The sequence below is a fragment of the Bombus terrestris genome, chromosome 16, assembly GCF_910591885.1.
Source record: "Bombus terrestris chromosome 16, iyBomTerr1.2, whole genome shotgun sequence".
Taxonomy (NCBI): Eukaryota; Metazoa; Arthropoda; class Insecta; order Hymenoptera; family Apidae; genus Bombus; species Bombus terrestris.
The window spans coordinates 4,811,399-4,827,342 of record NC_063284.1 but is presented as its reverse complement, the minus strand read 5'-3'; the positions used below and the strand labels follow the sequence as shown (position 1 = coordinate 4,827,342).

General features: G+C 40.9%; 1 protein-coding gene across 15 annotated transcripts in view; it reads left to right on the top strand.

The window, feature by feature from the left end:
* LOC100651429 (basement membrane-specific heparan sulfate proteoglycan core protein) overlaps positions 1–15,944 on the top strand; it is a 187,652-nt gene that overhangs the window by 64,531 nt on the left and 107,177 nt on the right. For 14 of the 15 annotated variants that reach the window (XM_048413373.1, XM_048413372.1, XM_048413371.1 and 11 more), the window contains exons 2-9: positions 4,882–5,041; positions 5,184–5,320; positions 5,395–5,545; positions 5,627–5,795; positions 6,971–7,131; positions 7,469–7,612; positions 7,928–8,155; positions 8,343–8,459. In XM_048413373.1, the coding sequence (XP_048269330.1) occupies positions 4,882–5,041; positions 5,184–5,320; positions 5,395–5,545; positions 5,627–5,795; positions 6,971–7,131; positions 7,469–7,612; positions 7,928–8,155; positions 8,343–8,459 (1,267 nt within the window). The remainder of the gene's footprint in view (positions 1–4,881; positions 5,042–5,183; positions 5,321–5,394; positions 5,546–5,626; positions 5,796–6,970; positions 7,132–7,468; positions 7,613–7,927; positions 8,156–8,342; positions 8,460–15,944) is intronic. The other variant, XM_048413370.1, reaches the window with a different exon arrangement.

Below are 15,944 nucleotides of genomic sequence, written 5' to 3'. Positions count from 1 at the left end.
TGTCCTCTTCGCTCATGGAAACGAGCTTTAATCGACCTGACTTACTTTTTTCCGATTTTTCGCCCCCTTGCTTCATACACGTCCACCTTCCTTTTATTTCTCTTTTTTAATATCTACGACCCATCTTGTGGCAAATCGGACACTGGTAATCTTCGATTTCAGAATTCGTCGTTTCTTCTTCCATTCGCATTCGTCGTTTCCATTTTCCACCATCTAATTATTATCGCACTCGCGTTTAGATAAGAAGAAGGGCAATCTTATGCTTGAAACACACAATTTCCAAGTCTCGATCCAGGTACTCGTCGTTCGCACGTTTGGCCGTTAGTTGTTCGTTGATATTTCTGAATGGGTTGTTCTTTTTGTTTTTTAATTACGTTCGTATAAATATGAATATACAACGTATGTTTATGCTTGTGACAAGCTGGATGAAGGTTAGACTTTGATTGGAGATTAGATCGACCCGCGTGTGGCTCGACGAGCCAGCAAATCATCCGGAATGAAGGGAAACGACGAGATCCCGCGACACGTTGAGGGTTAAACGGAGAAACGTCGGAACGCGCTAGTTTATTCGGAGCTTTTCGAGCGAAACGGAGAATTCCGTGAACGAGCTGGTGGAGAAGTTACACGGCCTCTTCCTCCTGTTCCTACAGCTGCCAGAAGTAGGCCTTTCAGCTCCCCTCGTGCAGAGGTTTCACCATTGATAGGGGTCACTGAGTGGATTTGCAATGAGATACAGCAACCAGGTCCAGCGGCCGTGTTGGTCGGGTTGCAGGCTGCGTGGCGCGTTATCGCGGATCGAAGCGGACGCTCGTCTTCTCGTACGGACGGTTCAAGAAAAATTTCTTTAACACTTTGCCTGCGAAATTTGTACTTTTATCGCGGAGAAAACTGCGATTCTCAGATATTACATCAGCTGTGTATATAAAAGAAAAAAGAAATAGGAAGAAGCAAGAACGCAAAGAAAAGAGAACCGATCTAAGAATTGGTCGATCGAGGTTGTTCAGAGATACAGTCGCGTCTACGTCTATAGACGCAGATTTGGTTTCTAGATTCTGCAAACATAGCGCGATGACTTGGTGCTGACGGCCGGAGAGACGGTAAGAGATTCTTATCGCAAGCCAAATATTAACATCGATATTATATTTCCAAAATTGTCCATATTTATTGAAATTATTAAAAGAGGAATAGATTATATTCGAGTATTCGGAATAGGCTGTATCAGAATTAGAATGCGAAAGGTGTTAGACTTGGAAATAAATGATTCGAGTCGTTTACGTAGCGTCGGAATGTGTTTGCTTATGTTCAAGTTTCGTTATCATCGTACATTCACGCATATCGGTTGCAAGCAAAGAATACGTCGCAACTAATTTTAGCTGGAGGATTAACGAGCGTCGGCTCGTGTCATTATCCTCCATGAGCTCTCTGTTTCCAGTTACGCAACGTTACGTCGACCCCCACTCACACGCGCAACGTGCGCACGCGGAAGTCGAGTCCTTAGACTTCTAACTTGCTGCGATTTCTTTCAAATTATAATTAATAATTGTTTACCATTTTACAAAACAAATAATTGCAAGTTATTAAACGATTTTAATTATTATTTTAATATTTTAGTGATACGATTATACCGTGCAGGTTAAAAGAAATTCGAAACGAATTCAACAGCGTACAGACAGGAAGTTATATGGACGCTTCCGGTCACGTGGTCAGGCCCATCTCATAGCTGCGTTCGCAACGAAACGCGACACTCTGAGGTATTAGTCGCGATTAGCAAGATCCGCCAGATGGTCGGCTTCTGTTGGATCATGCTATTCGCCACTGATTCCACCGCCACGAAAAAACGTATTTTCGCGTCATAATAATACGGAGAGTTTAATTAACGAGTAGACAGGAAATAAATAATGTACACATCGTAGCGCCATGATACGGAGAATAAAAAGTAATTGCGCGAATCGGAAAGGGAGAAAGTATTTTACATGATTTAGAAAGAGAACTATAGTTTATAATAGCGTTATAAATATTCAGTTTCTTTAAACTTCATTAAATCGTAGGAACTGGATGGGAGAAGAATTAATTATTAAAATTAGTGGGAACTGGATGGAAGAGGAATAAAATCCTTAGAATTTTTCTTCGTAACCATCAAAAAACAGAATCTAGTAACGCAATTTGATTGAGAAAGAAATTGCGAATGAAATGTTTTGCCTAACTTATCTCAACTTGGCCATTTTATAACATTTCGTCGTGCTTATTTAATTTCCTTAAATTTTGTTAATTAAAAAATAAAAAAAGATTGTAACGCACTGCTAAAACGTACATTAATATCATCGAAATAATTTTGGCGTTTAGCCATTTTTTAATTATTGTAAATATCGTTATATGTGATATATTATTATGTATGTTAATTATACATCAACTTCAGCCATTTTGCAATTACCTACAAACAAAATTCCCAAACTGTTCCATAAGGCACAGCCAGAAGGTACACTAACATCATCCAAACAAGTGTAGCCTCCCATTTTGCAACCAGTTATGAAAAAAGTGAAAACACTGAGCCTATTCTGGTTCCATAAAACACAGCCAGAAGGTACACTAACATCATCCAAACAAGTGTAGCCTCCCATTTTGCAACCAGTTATGAAAAAAGTGAAAACACTGAGCCTATTCTGGTTCCATAAAACACAGCCAGAAGGTACACTAACATCATCCAAACAAGTGAAGCCTCCCGTTTTGCAACTAGTTATGAAAAAATTGAAAACATTGAGCCTGTTTTGGTTTCATAAAACACAGCCAAAAGGTACACTAACATCATCCAAGCAATTGTAGCCTTTTTCATTTTGCATTTACCTATAAAGAAAATTGAAAAGACTGTACCTGTTCTAGTTGCATAAAACACAGCCAAAAGGTACACTAATATCATCCAAACAAGTGTAGCCTCCCATTTTGCAACTATTTAGTTATGAAGAAAACTGGAAACACTGAGCCTGTTCTGGTTCCATAAAGCACAGCCAAAAGGTACACTAACATCATCCAAGCAATTTTAGCCTCCCATTTTGCAACTATTTAGTTATGAAGAAAATTGGAAACACTGAGCATCCAAGCAATTTTAGTCTCCCATTTTGCAACTATTTAATTATGAAGAAAATTGGAAACACTGAGCCTGTTCTGGTTCCATAAAGCACAGCCAAAAGGTAAACTAACATCATCCAAACAATTGTAGCCTTTTTCATTTTGCATTTACCTATAAAGAAAATTGAAAAGACTGTACCTGTTCTAGTTACATAAAACACAGCCAAAAGGTACACTAACATCATCCAAGCAATTTTAGCCTCCCATTTTGCAACTATTTATGAAAAAATTGAAAACACTGAGCCTGTTCTGGTTTCATAAAACACAGCCAAAAGGTACACTAACATCATTCAAGCAATTTTAGCCTCCCATTTTGCAACTATTTAGTTATGAAGAAAATTGGAAACACTGAGCATCCAAGCAATTTTAGCCTCTCATTTTGCAACTATTTAATTATGAAGAAAATTGGAAACACTGAGCCTGTTCTGGTTCCATAAAGCACAGCCAAAAGGTACACTAACATCATCCAAGCAATTGTAGCCTTTCATTTCGCAATTGGTTGTGAGCAAAATCCCCAAATTCCTATCTTATACGTCCAAGGATGGTCTGATTCGTCGTAATTTTCCATCTCAAGTTTTTTGGGTCTCCAGGAAAGGGAGCAGAGGATCGTTGAAAACTAGATGGTGAAAAACGCGACGGATGTTCCATAACTACTCGATAGAGGGGAATCCTGTATTCGTCGGAGCAGACGCTCGACTCGTCACGTATAGATCGGCGAGCAAACGTCTGGTTTGTTATTCGCGTCGTAGCATAATATCGACAGGGGTACACCGGTTGCATAAGCTTCGTCAGTCGTTTTCTCGCGTAACGATACTTTATCTCGGCCAGGCGATGCTTGCTGCTTGGACTCTCTGTTGCTCTCTTTCTCTTCTTCTCTTCTGTGTATACGTGCACGTGTTGTTCGTCGAACAGAGAGAAGACGTCGTTGACCCGCGACGTCGAACCCTGGCCAGCGAATCACGGCCGGTGGAATGGGCGGACGATCCTGAATTTATATCGCGTGTTTAGGTGAGAATTGGTTCTTTATGAGTCGCACGTGAGTTCACTGCGCGATACCTCGAGCACACTCGACGAATCTCACTCGTTATGTACATTGGCTGCTGCGGTTTCCTCGTTTGTAACGCTTCTTCCCTTTCAACCAGCCAACTGCATGTATATTAGATGTGTACAATAGCGTACAGTTCTTGAATCTTCGCAACATCGAGATCCGCCACGTCGTTTCGTAGCAAACGGATCTCTTCGTTCAGCATTCGCTTTATCAACCGGTTAACTGTGAAATTTAGTTGCAGAAATCGGATTAGATCACGGAGTGGCTGAATAAATACAAACGACGACGTGTATACTCGTCAAACGCAATTAATCGGTCGATAGCGTGTGTAGCTTAATATTAAATACAATTTTTCAAACTTACAAACTTTACAAACTTTCCTGTTCATGTAACAGGCGTTCACGTTTACACAAGTGTCGTCGATGTAATTGAGCAAAGTTTCCTTGCTGTGAATGGAGTTCTAGTGTACTGTGAATTTGTTGATTCGACAGCCTCGTTGGAAGGATTTTTATGATCTTGTGAGATTCGCCAAGAAGTAGACCTTCGAGCATACGACTAGCTTAGAGTACAAAGCCCATGTGCTGCCTGGTGTTCCATTTACGTAACGTTGTTTCTATAGAAAAGTCACTGGAAGCGTTTCCAAAGACGCTTGAAACGTGATTGTTGGAGTTTGAGAAAGTTGCATTACGTATGGATTCTTTCGTTTGCAGAACGACGATCTGGTGTTCGACCAGGATGGCAAGCAGTTCATCGGCGAGGCTCCGCTGATAGAGTCGCGCCAACAAGACTCCTTGTTTCATAGGATAAAGAGAGGGCTGTGGGATATTTTTAGCCCATCTGAAACGACAACTACCACTACCGAAGCTCCAGGTAACGTATCATTCTTTTTGCCATAATAAACACGTTTAAACATCGTCGTTAGCTAATTGGGAGAAATCCAGATCCTCCGCACTGCGCCAAACATTCTGCTCTATCGAGTATTACAGAAATTGTACTGTCTAATGTTTTACAGAATCCGAAGACGACAACGCGGACAACGAGCTGAACAACGCTCCTCCAGTTCAGTCGGACGAGGACAAAGAGCCGCAAAGCTCGAATTTGGAAAGGATAACCCGAGATAGCGCGGAAGAATACGACGATGATGACGAGGTCGATATCCAAGTTGAAGTAAATACGTAAATCTTTGGTTCGATAGTGGTCCTGATCGTTGTTGTTGTTGACAGAATAACGAGGTTGGGAACGCGGCCGAGGGTCGAAGGGAGCCAGCCAATTTTGGTAATACCGACGACGAAGACCTAGCCGGATCTGGAGAAGTTGAAGGCAGCGCCACCGAGTTTGACACGAAGGTTAATTACGCTTCCAGAAGAGAAAGAAGTAGGCAACAGCTTTATGGTTATTTGATTTGGTAGCTGGAGTTTCTTGCACTTGTTGCTAATTTCAATGTGGCTTTTTCAGGGTTCTACAGAATAACCCTGACCGTTGGAGAACCGTACAGGAGGGAATACGCGGACAGGAGCAGCAGAGAGTACAAGGAACTCAGTGGGAACCTGACGCAGCCGCTTGAGGAGTTGCTGAACCGTGACATTCCCAACGAAAATCACCACGTCAACGTTGTTAAAATATCGTGAGTGTAATGTCACTCGGTGTGCGATTTATTTCTATTCCTTTGTTCTACGACAAACAAATTTCCTTAGTTTCCAACGTTCCTTACGTTCTTATTGGTAGCAACGCGTGCGTATTATCGTCGTTTACTGTAAAGGAAAATAGTTTTAGCTTCTAATCGTACGTAGACTGGATTCGAATGATTGTTACGCGGTATTGAAAGTTGAAACGATACGATGAAACATGATAAAGAGTATGTTCTATAACATCAAATTAAATGGAAAATTAAATGAAAAGTTCGGTAAATTCAAAGCGAGATTCAAGTTTTAGGATAAATTCTATGAAGGATAAATGAAACGTGAGAGGTTGTCGAATTGTTCCACAATGGCTTAAAAAGCAATCACATTGTGATGAGTAACATCATCGAGAATACGTAGCAACTGATTTCCGTGTGTTTTTAACACTAGAACTATCGATAGTTAAGCTATTTCTACCAAAGCCAGTGAAAATGACTGGTCTTTAAAAAATACGTAATAATAGAATATTTATATATTTATTGATTTATTACGCAAGCAATTCCATGTTGTGTTGTACATTTTTGCTATTATTAATCCATCTGGGATCCCTGAACGAGGGCTGACGCATTTATAAAATCGTAGAACCAGTCATTTTCACTGCTGTGGTGTTTCTAGCGTTAGCATCCAGCGATCCAGCGATCGACCCGGAATTTTCCTCATAACTGACATCGTCATATCGAACGATACGCGGTAAAAATTTGAAAAACGCGTGGCAAGTTGTAGAAAACGAGGAAACTGGTTAATCGAGGTTCGATAAACAGATCGCAGCATCCTTTTACACTTCGTCAAGTACCAGTCTTTTTCACTGCTATTGGTACAAGTAGCCTCGATACAAAATTATTTTCAGTTCGAATACATAAAAAACAAAATGAAATTCACCATATTATTCTTTTGGCTATCCTTGTGAAAGTCATCACATCATTGCGGAGAAAGATATAACACGAAGTAGGAATTTTAAAATGAAATTGTAAAACCGGTCAGTTTGACCGGTGTGGTGGTTCTAGCGTTAAAGACATTAGAGATGTTTTTCTGAAATAGACAGGTAGCCGAAGAAGCTGAGTCAAAGTGACTCAGCCAATAGGTATCCGAGGTACGATAATAATTCCTATTCGATGTTCAGGCCAACTTCTGACAGCTTTACGTCGCAAGTTACTCTAGACATCGGCTCGACGTTAGCTGATGAGACTGAGATGCAGTACATCATCGAGAAACAGCTGCAGATCCACTCGTTGGGCAACGTCCAAGTGCGTCCGGATGGATTTACCTTCAGAATATTCCAAGGTAACTTGGTTTCGCTACTCGCTGACGCGTGGAATGATCGATTCCTCTTCGAAGACCACCCAGGTCGATGACCATAGAAGAAAAAAATCTCGAGATAACAGGAACGTTCTAGCGAGATCTTTGCTTGGAAGAATCGATCCATTCAATTTTCACACTTACGTCGCATGCTGTTATTATGTCATGCTAGTTGTACTTTTGTATTATAAGTAGAATCTTTTGTATTGGAGCTCTGTTTCACTTTTTCGTTCTTCTACCTTTTTTTGTTGCATTCTCTTGTCCACCCGATGATTGCAAACACGCCTACACACAAACACACGAAATACGCATCTAACTAAAGTAGGGTTTGAAGAGGTGGAATGCGATCAGTCGGCTGAGTTAACGTGTAGAGACGGTACATGCGTTCCATTGGAGCGGCGATGCGATGGAATTGCCGATTGTAAGGATAGTTCTGACGAAGAGGGCTGCTCCGAGACTACAACGCGTAAGTAGCAACCGTAATTGTCGACACAGTAGCTGTAAATACACTAAAATATGAGTATCATGTTCGACTTCTGGCATAGATCGCTCTTTGCTACTAGTGAAATCGTTCCATGTCAGATGCATTCGTTAGTTTGCTCGGTTAAATTCATTGCTTCACTCATTTGTAGCTTGCCACTATTTTTTTTTTCTTTTTTTTTTATTAGAAAGATTTTTATTTTTAATTATTTACTCATTTTCACGTACGTATATTTTTTTTTTCTCTCTTCATGTACATAATTTATATTCACTTCCCAATCATCGAAACGATCGACGACAGAGCCGAGCATCAGGGATTTCGGAAGAACCGATCATAACGAAATTTTGGGAGTTGTACCAGAAGAAGACGATGGAGATATAAACAGAGTTGATTCGATATCTAGCAAATGTCGCGCCGACGATACAATTCGTTGTAGAGATGGAAGTCGTTCTATCTGCTCTGTACAGCAATGTGACGGCGTTAAAGATTGTGACGATGGTGATGATGAAGATGGTTGTCCCCATCCAGGTACAGATGTTGTCTCCCGATTACGATTAGATGCTTACTCATAACGGCAGTACCTTTACATAGACTAACTGTACCTCCACAAGTATCAAATGTTCCTTATCTTGATAATTTTCATTGACCTTTTGCGTTGAAAAAGAATCCACAGCTCGTACGTTCGTAAGCAGTAAGAAATCGATCGATTTTACAGGTTGCAGCCCCGGAGAATTCGCCTGCGACGTGTCTAGGTGTATCTTGGACTCGCAGCGATGCAACTTCGTCCAAGATTGCGACGACGGAAGCGATGAACACGACTGCAACTATCCTGGTAAGTCGCTTTTTATTTTCTAGCAACTAATAACGATAATAATCTACTTTCTTTACTTCGTTGTTATTTTATAAATAGAGATTTCCAACTTGTATCAATCGACTGTTACTTCAATTTAGAAAACGATGAGAATTCCATTGAAAAAATGTCCATTTGCCAACTGCGAAAAGATGTAGAAATCTGCTTCTTATCTTCTTACCGACCTTGTAACTTACCCTCAAAGATTTGGTTACCGATCGATCTCTACTTTTACCGACGAGTCGCGTGACTATCGCGAACCTTGGGTCTGTTTTGCCGACATATCGGATCGATGACTCCGAAATTCCGACCTTACGTCAGCCTGATCATTTTCAACGTCTTTGTTTCCGCTCGGCGACCATCAACTAATTATAAGTACACCGTCACCGGCTCGTCAAAGGCTTAGAGACGGAAGAGCGTCGAAGACGAGCCAGAACGTGACGATTTTCGCCGTGAAAAGAGGGTCAGGTGGAAACCGACCAGGATGTACCTACTGAATATTCAAAACTCGAGGGCTTTTGCTCTTCCGTTCTGTTTTACCGCGCTTTTTTCACCGTCGAGAGGCGGATGATTATGGCCAACGGCCACGGAAGTCGGTCACGTGATGCTGGAACCTCGGATCGCGAATTTTTTATCAGCATAACGTATTACCAAGTCGATAATTGGTATTAACGGTTCCAGATCGGATAGGTCAATAAGATCAAGCTGGCCATTTTTATAGTATTACGACGTGTTAAATATGTCTAATGTTTCTTCGTTAGCAAGCAAAAAGACAAGAATCCCATCGTGCTACACTGAAGACATTAATTCGAGTGATGCAACGTATGCGTCAGTAATATACGCCATAAGCTTAACGAATATGTTAAATTAATTCGTTAAGCGTCTCGAGAAGTCTCCTGATAAAAAAGAGGAATGCGAAGGACACCAACAAGACACAACAATTACGGTAACTTATTTCAGTCTGTGGATCAGTCCACGAGACTACACCCAGTCTCCTACTGTTGTAGCGTTTAACGGTTGCAGATTAGGCCAAACAACGAATCCCGAGTACCAATTCTCAGTTACAAGTAGGCAAGTAGGGGAAGGCCAGGTCTTCTCAAGTTTCTCGATCAGAGTTGCGGCTAATGGAGAGTGCGTCAGCTATGCGAGGTCTAGAAACGTAACAAAGGATATTAAATTCCCTGTTTGAAATAGAAATGCAGGAGCTGCGTGGAAGTGGGCCAAACCACGACAGAACAATGAGTCGAAAGTTAATCTTCGAAAGTCGATCGCCGATGAAATTCGTTTTGCACATCTTGAAGTCGAAGTTTTCCTGGGTTGCAGAAAGTCAAAGAGAGACAGACAGAGGCATTCGTTATAAATATCCAGAGACACGCAGACCGCTGCTTTTACCTGCTTCCAGTAATCGCGATGTGCATGCTTAATCAATATTCAAGTATTCAACCGTTAGGGGACCATCGACCTTATCCCCTCATTACTAGCGATGGGTATTCGAATCCATTGGATCGCCATCTTCTGAGTAAAATTGTCCTCTAGGTGTCCCTCGATATATCGTGATGTCTTGAACAAGATTTTCATATTCGGCAAATGAGACTTTTTTTCATCGATGACGGATCGATCGGATTCTTCGAAATGTCGAAGAAATGTCTAAGGAGTCCTATGTTACGATACAGTGTAATTAAACGTACTCCTTTAATCTTGTACAATCACAGTGACATTAGACCAGCAGTGTCAATGGCAGGATCATCGATCCATCTACGATATCCCCAAAGATCGTTTCTCTTCATCAAATCTGGGATACGTTGCATCTAAAAATTTGAGAATTCTCTTGGAAGCAAAAAGAGACGTCGGATGGTACCAAAGGAGTATCCCTCGAGGAGAACTGTTCTATCTTCAACGCTTGGAAACATCACCGTACAACTGATAGCACAGAAGGAACATTTCTTGATCCAATTGCTCCGTCTCCAACCACCAAGTTCTCACCAAACCGACGGCACATTACGCTACAAGCTCATAGAATCTTCTTAAAACCTGCACGACCATCGACCACGTCGATGATGCTAACGCTGCCAAAGGAACTAAAGTTGCTAATGCTCCTTCCACGTTCTCTCACTGTCCATTCCATATCTCACCGTATCCCAAACTCACCGTGTCGCTGACGCTTCAGCAAAGAGATGTTCTATGCCGTCTTTCGCATAGTTTGGCGAGACGATTGTTTCCTGCCAAATACGAGACACATTGTGGTTACAAAGCGAGAGTTAGGAGAACCATGATCGTTGGTACCGAGAACGAGTATTCCTGCAGCGTTCCTTCTCAAGCTAGAAACGTCACCTATAGCTATACCGACAGCTAGTAAACTAAATCGAAACAGCTCTTGATCAGAGTGGCATCCGTGTTGAGGCCATCGCTACCGATGACCCTCGTGCTCGCCCTCCCGCCTCCGTTGATCCTGCACGGTGGATAGGAATGCGCATAACCACTTTCGTGTCCCCCGTTTGCTTCCGCGATATGCCAGCTCGGACGGGGACAATTATGAGTCTTGGTGAGCAGGACGAAGCGAACGTTGCTGGAAGTCGGGAAACGAGGCTTTGGTATGGTTGGCAGGTTGGCAGGGGGGAGGATGGGGAGTTGTACGTTAGGCTGGTAGGTGGAACGGCAGCACGCTAGGCACCGCCACGACAAACGTCAACCCCTGCTGTCCCGGCACATTATTCAGGTGCGTCCTCTCGACCTAGTATACGCGGTGTGCAAAAAAACACGTGGGCATCGTTGCGATGATGGCAATCGCTGCATCATCCTTGCTTGGATGAATTTGTAAGCAGTCATTCGCTTGCTCCGCTTCTCATCATGCAATCGATAATGAGCGCAGTAACTTTGCACAGTGGCTTGGAGTGACAGTTCTGGGATATTTATCGAGGTTACGGGGATGGGTGTCACCTGGTGACACCGAGTCTAGACGTCCTTGTTGCATGGATAGAATTTGCGGTGCTAGGTTTTCGGTAGAAGCATCCACCTTTTCCACTTGCATCGGTCTAGGTAGTTTAACGATCCCTCATTTCGCTCACTTTTCGCGCAATCCTCTTTTTTTCTGACCTTGAAGATTCCTTCGGTGCGATCAAAGTAGGACAGCATGGTGACACGCGTACATTTTCCATGGAAGCTTCTCTCAGCTTGTCAGCTGCAAGCCTCCGCTTATTGGGATCTGGGCTCAGCTCTTGGAATATAGAAATCTCAGGTGATCATTCTTTCGTGATTTCTTGTCTGCGTTCGATATAGACCAGCTTAATCAGCCTGGTATACTTGGAATGGAGCGTTCGCAAGACCTTTAGACTTTTCACAAGAACTTAGAATGCAGCTTTCCCAGAACTGTGCACGATGTCAGTATGTAGATATGGGATGGCTATAGAAGCATAGTGCGTTCAACTGACACTGCTGAATGAAATAAGAGTAACATTTTTGCACGTCAGAAAATAATTCAGACATAGGTAGCTTTTCTTCCGGATCAAACGTAGCAACGATTAACCGTTTGAGTGGCGATCACGCTGTTTACATTTCGTGTCGAGTGGTCCCAGTACATTTGGTCGCAGCACGACCCACGGTATTTTCTATTTCATTGTTATCTTGTCAATAATTTTTCTTGAACAAAACTTGGAATATTTATAAACTAACAGTACGCGTGTATAATAATATAGATGTACAACAAATATAACAACAAATAACAAATATGACGAGCGCTATTGTGCCGCTTGTTTCTCCTCGCAATCGATCGAGGCAAGCGCTATCGCGCTGTTCAGGATTCTTCGATCTTGTTTTTTCAAAGACCCCTGGCACTCAAACGGATATTCTGCCTGACGCTGGAGTTTTTCCTGAGTTTTCAGTCTTCTTAGCAACTGCTGCTAGCTCGTTGTGTATCTCGAAAATTCGGAGAACCGACAAGTGTCGCATGTCGACTTTTGGCGCGATCGATATTTCGCAGAATTCTTGTTCTCGGCTCAACAGTTGCGTCGAACGTGACTCAAGAACTGGAAAAAAGCAGCAAATGATTGAAGATTTCTAAATAGTCTATAGAAACTGGCTACGTTAGATTTATCGTTGGAACAGTAAATTCTGAGAATCGAATTTCAAGGATCTTGCCTTAATTTACACGCAAGTTACATCGGAGATTTTCCAATAAAATACGATCTGTTAGTTGAAATTTTGAATGAGAAATAATGTTATATCTGGAATGGGGCCAGCGTCAATACGGTTGAATTTCAATTTCTCGAAGGCCAGCTCAACAAACTTGAGTACCAATTACGCTAGAATAGCCAGCAGTTATTTTATCCTAAATATTTTCTGACAGGTAACAAAGGACCAAACGTTTAACGTGCACGACTTTTTGACCACCCTGTGCAAACGTTCACCGTGTGGTCGAACGTTCGTGTGCCTATTTCAGTAAAATAATAAATATCAAAGGAATCGTTTAAGCTACTGTTCAATTTCGACCACCAAGTTGTTCTTTTAACGTCTAACCTTGAACTCTTTTAATAGTCAAACAATAGTTCAAACATGTGCGATTCCTTTGCTACCTACAGATCAATCTGTTGTATGTTCAAAAATACGTCTTTTGAATTTACGATTATTCAAGTTGAGATTGTGAAAATTCATTAATTAAATGAAATTAGTCGTTCGTCAATGAATAACAGTGAAATCGTTGAAGACATCTTTTTACAACGATGAGATTCCACGAACTTGTTGCCGAGAATATCGTCGAATAAAGTTGAAGTTATTTCTTTAAATGTTTCGTCGAACGTATTACAAATTTCCCTGAAAAAAAGGGAAGAAATTTTTCAATACAAAATTCATAGTAATTTGGTAAATACGAACAGGTTTCTAAAATTGGTAGTGGAAAAGACGGTTGGTATATCAGCTGTCGTTACGAGCGCAAAGAATTAAGCAAAATTATTTTTCGAATGTTCAATTCTGCTCGTATGTCTACTTTATGGTAATAATTGTTCATTGGATAAATTTGACCGGTCCGAGTATTTTTATTCTCTGGGTTAACGTTGCGTTATCCCTGTTTGAACAAGATCCTTTGCAGGACCGAAGGTTTTTTTATTCACCGGCGAACGAAAGAGGACGGTTTATTGACAAAATAAGCATATGCAAATGTGTCGTGAATGTTGGGGCAGCGTGATTTGTCTGAAAACTTCCTGCACCCGAGTCGTTCGTTCTGCCTATAAATCACGTCACGAATTTCAACCGCATCGCGTGATCATTGATCGATAAATTAACGAGCCACTTAGCTTTCGCGAAAAATTTGAATGTCTCCTGTTTTCTTTCGCTCCACTGTCTTCTTGTTGCACAGATAAACATCGCTGCCACCGATCTCGTCCTAGTTTTCAGAAACATTTTACCAACATCCAAGCCCAATCGAAGTTTTCTTTCTCTGTATCTTTCGTTTCCTTCGTATTTCGAAAATTTTCGTTTAATCCGAACGAAACGTAGATCTGTTGCAAACACAAATTCCTATATTTTGAAACAATTGAAATTTATGTCTGTTTTCATGCTTAACGCGAGCCTGACCCAATTGTGCTCTTAGGTAACTAGTCGTTCGACAGCTCTAAGTAAACCTGGTGATGGGTTTTGCTTATTCATGAGCCACTGCAACGAATTCTTTCAGAATTTCAGGCTACAGGTTTCGCAAAGTCAGTCACTAACAACTACGTGTTCACTTTCTGTAACAATAACGCTTGTACCATGTTGTAGAATCCTTCTCGAAGATGGATCCGGATTTATCTCTAAATATCGCGTGGAAGATTTTTGTAAATCCGTAGTGTATTAATAATCGTAAGTTGCATCGATCCTCGAGTCCACCTTCGACACTGTTCTGCAGTGTATTTTTATGTTTACAAAATATAATGAGAATATAGGGACTTCTGTCGATTTCCGAACCTAACCTAAACCTGACCTACGGATATTCGTCGTATACGGCAGTGTCATATTTAAAAAAGAAAAAGCATGGGAATTTTAATCAATTTTCAAACTTAAGCAAAATCCAACTGAAGATTAGTTTAAATGTAGCTCACAGATGTTTCGCGTAAAGCTACATTCGACAGAAAAAAGAGAAATAGGTTTATAGGGGATTTTTATTAATTCCCTAAACTAATCCAGGTCTAACGCAGACCTGTGTCACGTGTGTCTTACTATATCTAACAAAATTCTAGGGATTTTCCTTCGTTCTCAGACCCAACTCAAGTCTTCTTTGACTCAACCTAATATTCGAAAACAAAGAGACGTTTCTATGAATTATTATGTACTCAACATTCGAGAATCATCTTGATCCTGAAATTTCTGATGGCTCTGGCGATTTCTAACGGGCGGTGGATATTTTTGCCGCACATATCGACAAGGATCAACGAGTTGAGTAAGGGATAATTAGCCCGCCGTGTGTTATTGCCTGATAAGGGACCTGGCAGCTACTAAATAATTCCCGGCCTGTGGACTTCGACGTGCCACGAAATTTCGTGGACGGTGTAAGTTTCCGCGCGAGCGAGCCTCGTGTGCGCCTTGAGCTCATTTCATAAATAATCAAGACCAAAGATAATGGCCTGACCACCGAGGCCGCGATCCGCTCAGATAACCACCTAACGTTATCAAATTGCGACATAAAATAAGTATTGATAATTTGCCGATATTATAATCAACGACTTCCCCTCTACTCAAATATTTCACGCGATAAGGCGTTCTAAAATGTATATTTTATTTCCACAGCAATTAGAGTCCAGCTTGGAAAGTCTTCAGAAAAGTCTCTCCTCCTATTGTTGACTTTCGACTCTGTTATTGAGTTTGATATTTCTAATTTTGCATAAATTGAACGATCGTGTACTTATTGTTTAGGAAATTCTTTTTACCTATTTAACAGGATCCTATTTACCTATTTATCAGGATCATCCGTATTAGCACATCCTTGGAAATGGTTCAGTGAACATATTTCAAAGACAAATTTCTCATTTAAACATTTACCAGTGTGTGCTATATTTTTCCTAACACCTTAGCACTCTGAAGATGAACATTATTTAATTAATAATTACTTAACAATTAATATTAACATTACATCTTAGCACAATGAACCTACCTCAGAGACAAACTGAAATATTTCTAATAATTTGTGTCGCCAGATGGCGTAAATTTTTCAACGCACATTTACAAAATTCTTTTTTTATTTTTAAATTTTTAAATTTGTCTTTTAAACAATTCTTCGTACATTTTTTATTCGTAAAGATTCTCTGTAAAATTCTGTCCACTTGCATTCTCGATATTTACAAAACTCTGTCTACTCTTATTTATCTATTTTCTAATGTCCATAAAATTTATCCCCCACCTCTTACCTCTGTTCTTTACACGATTTACAAGATTCACCCCTTGCGCTTCTTGTTTCTTACATTTTTACAATTCTTCCTACCTGTCTGATTTTGTCCTTTGTCA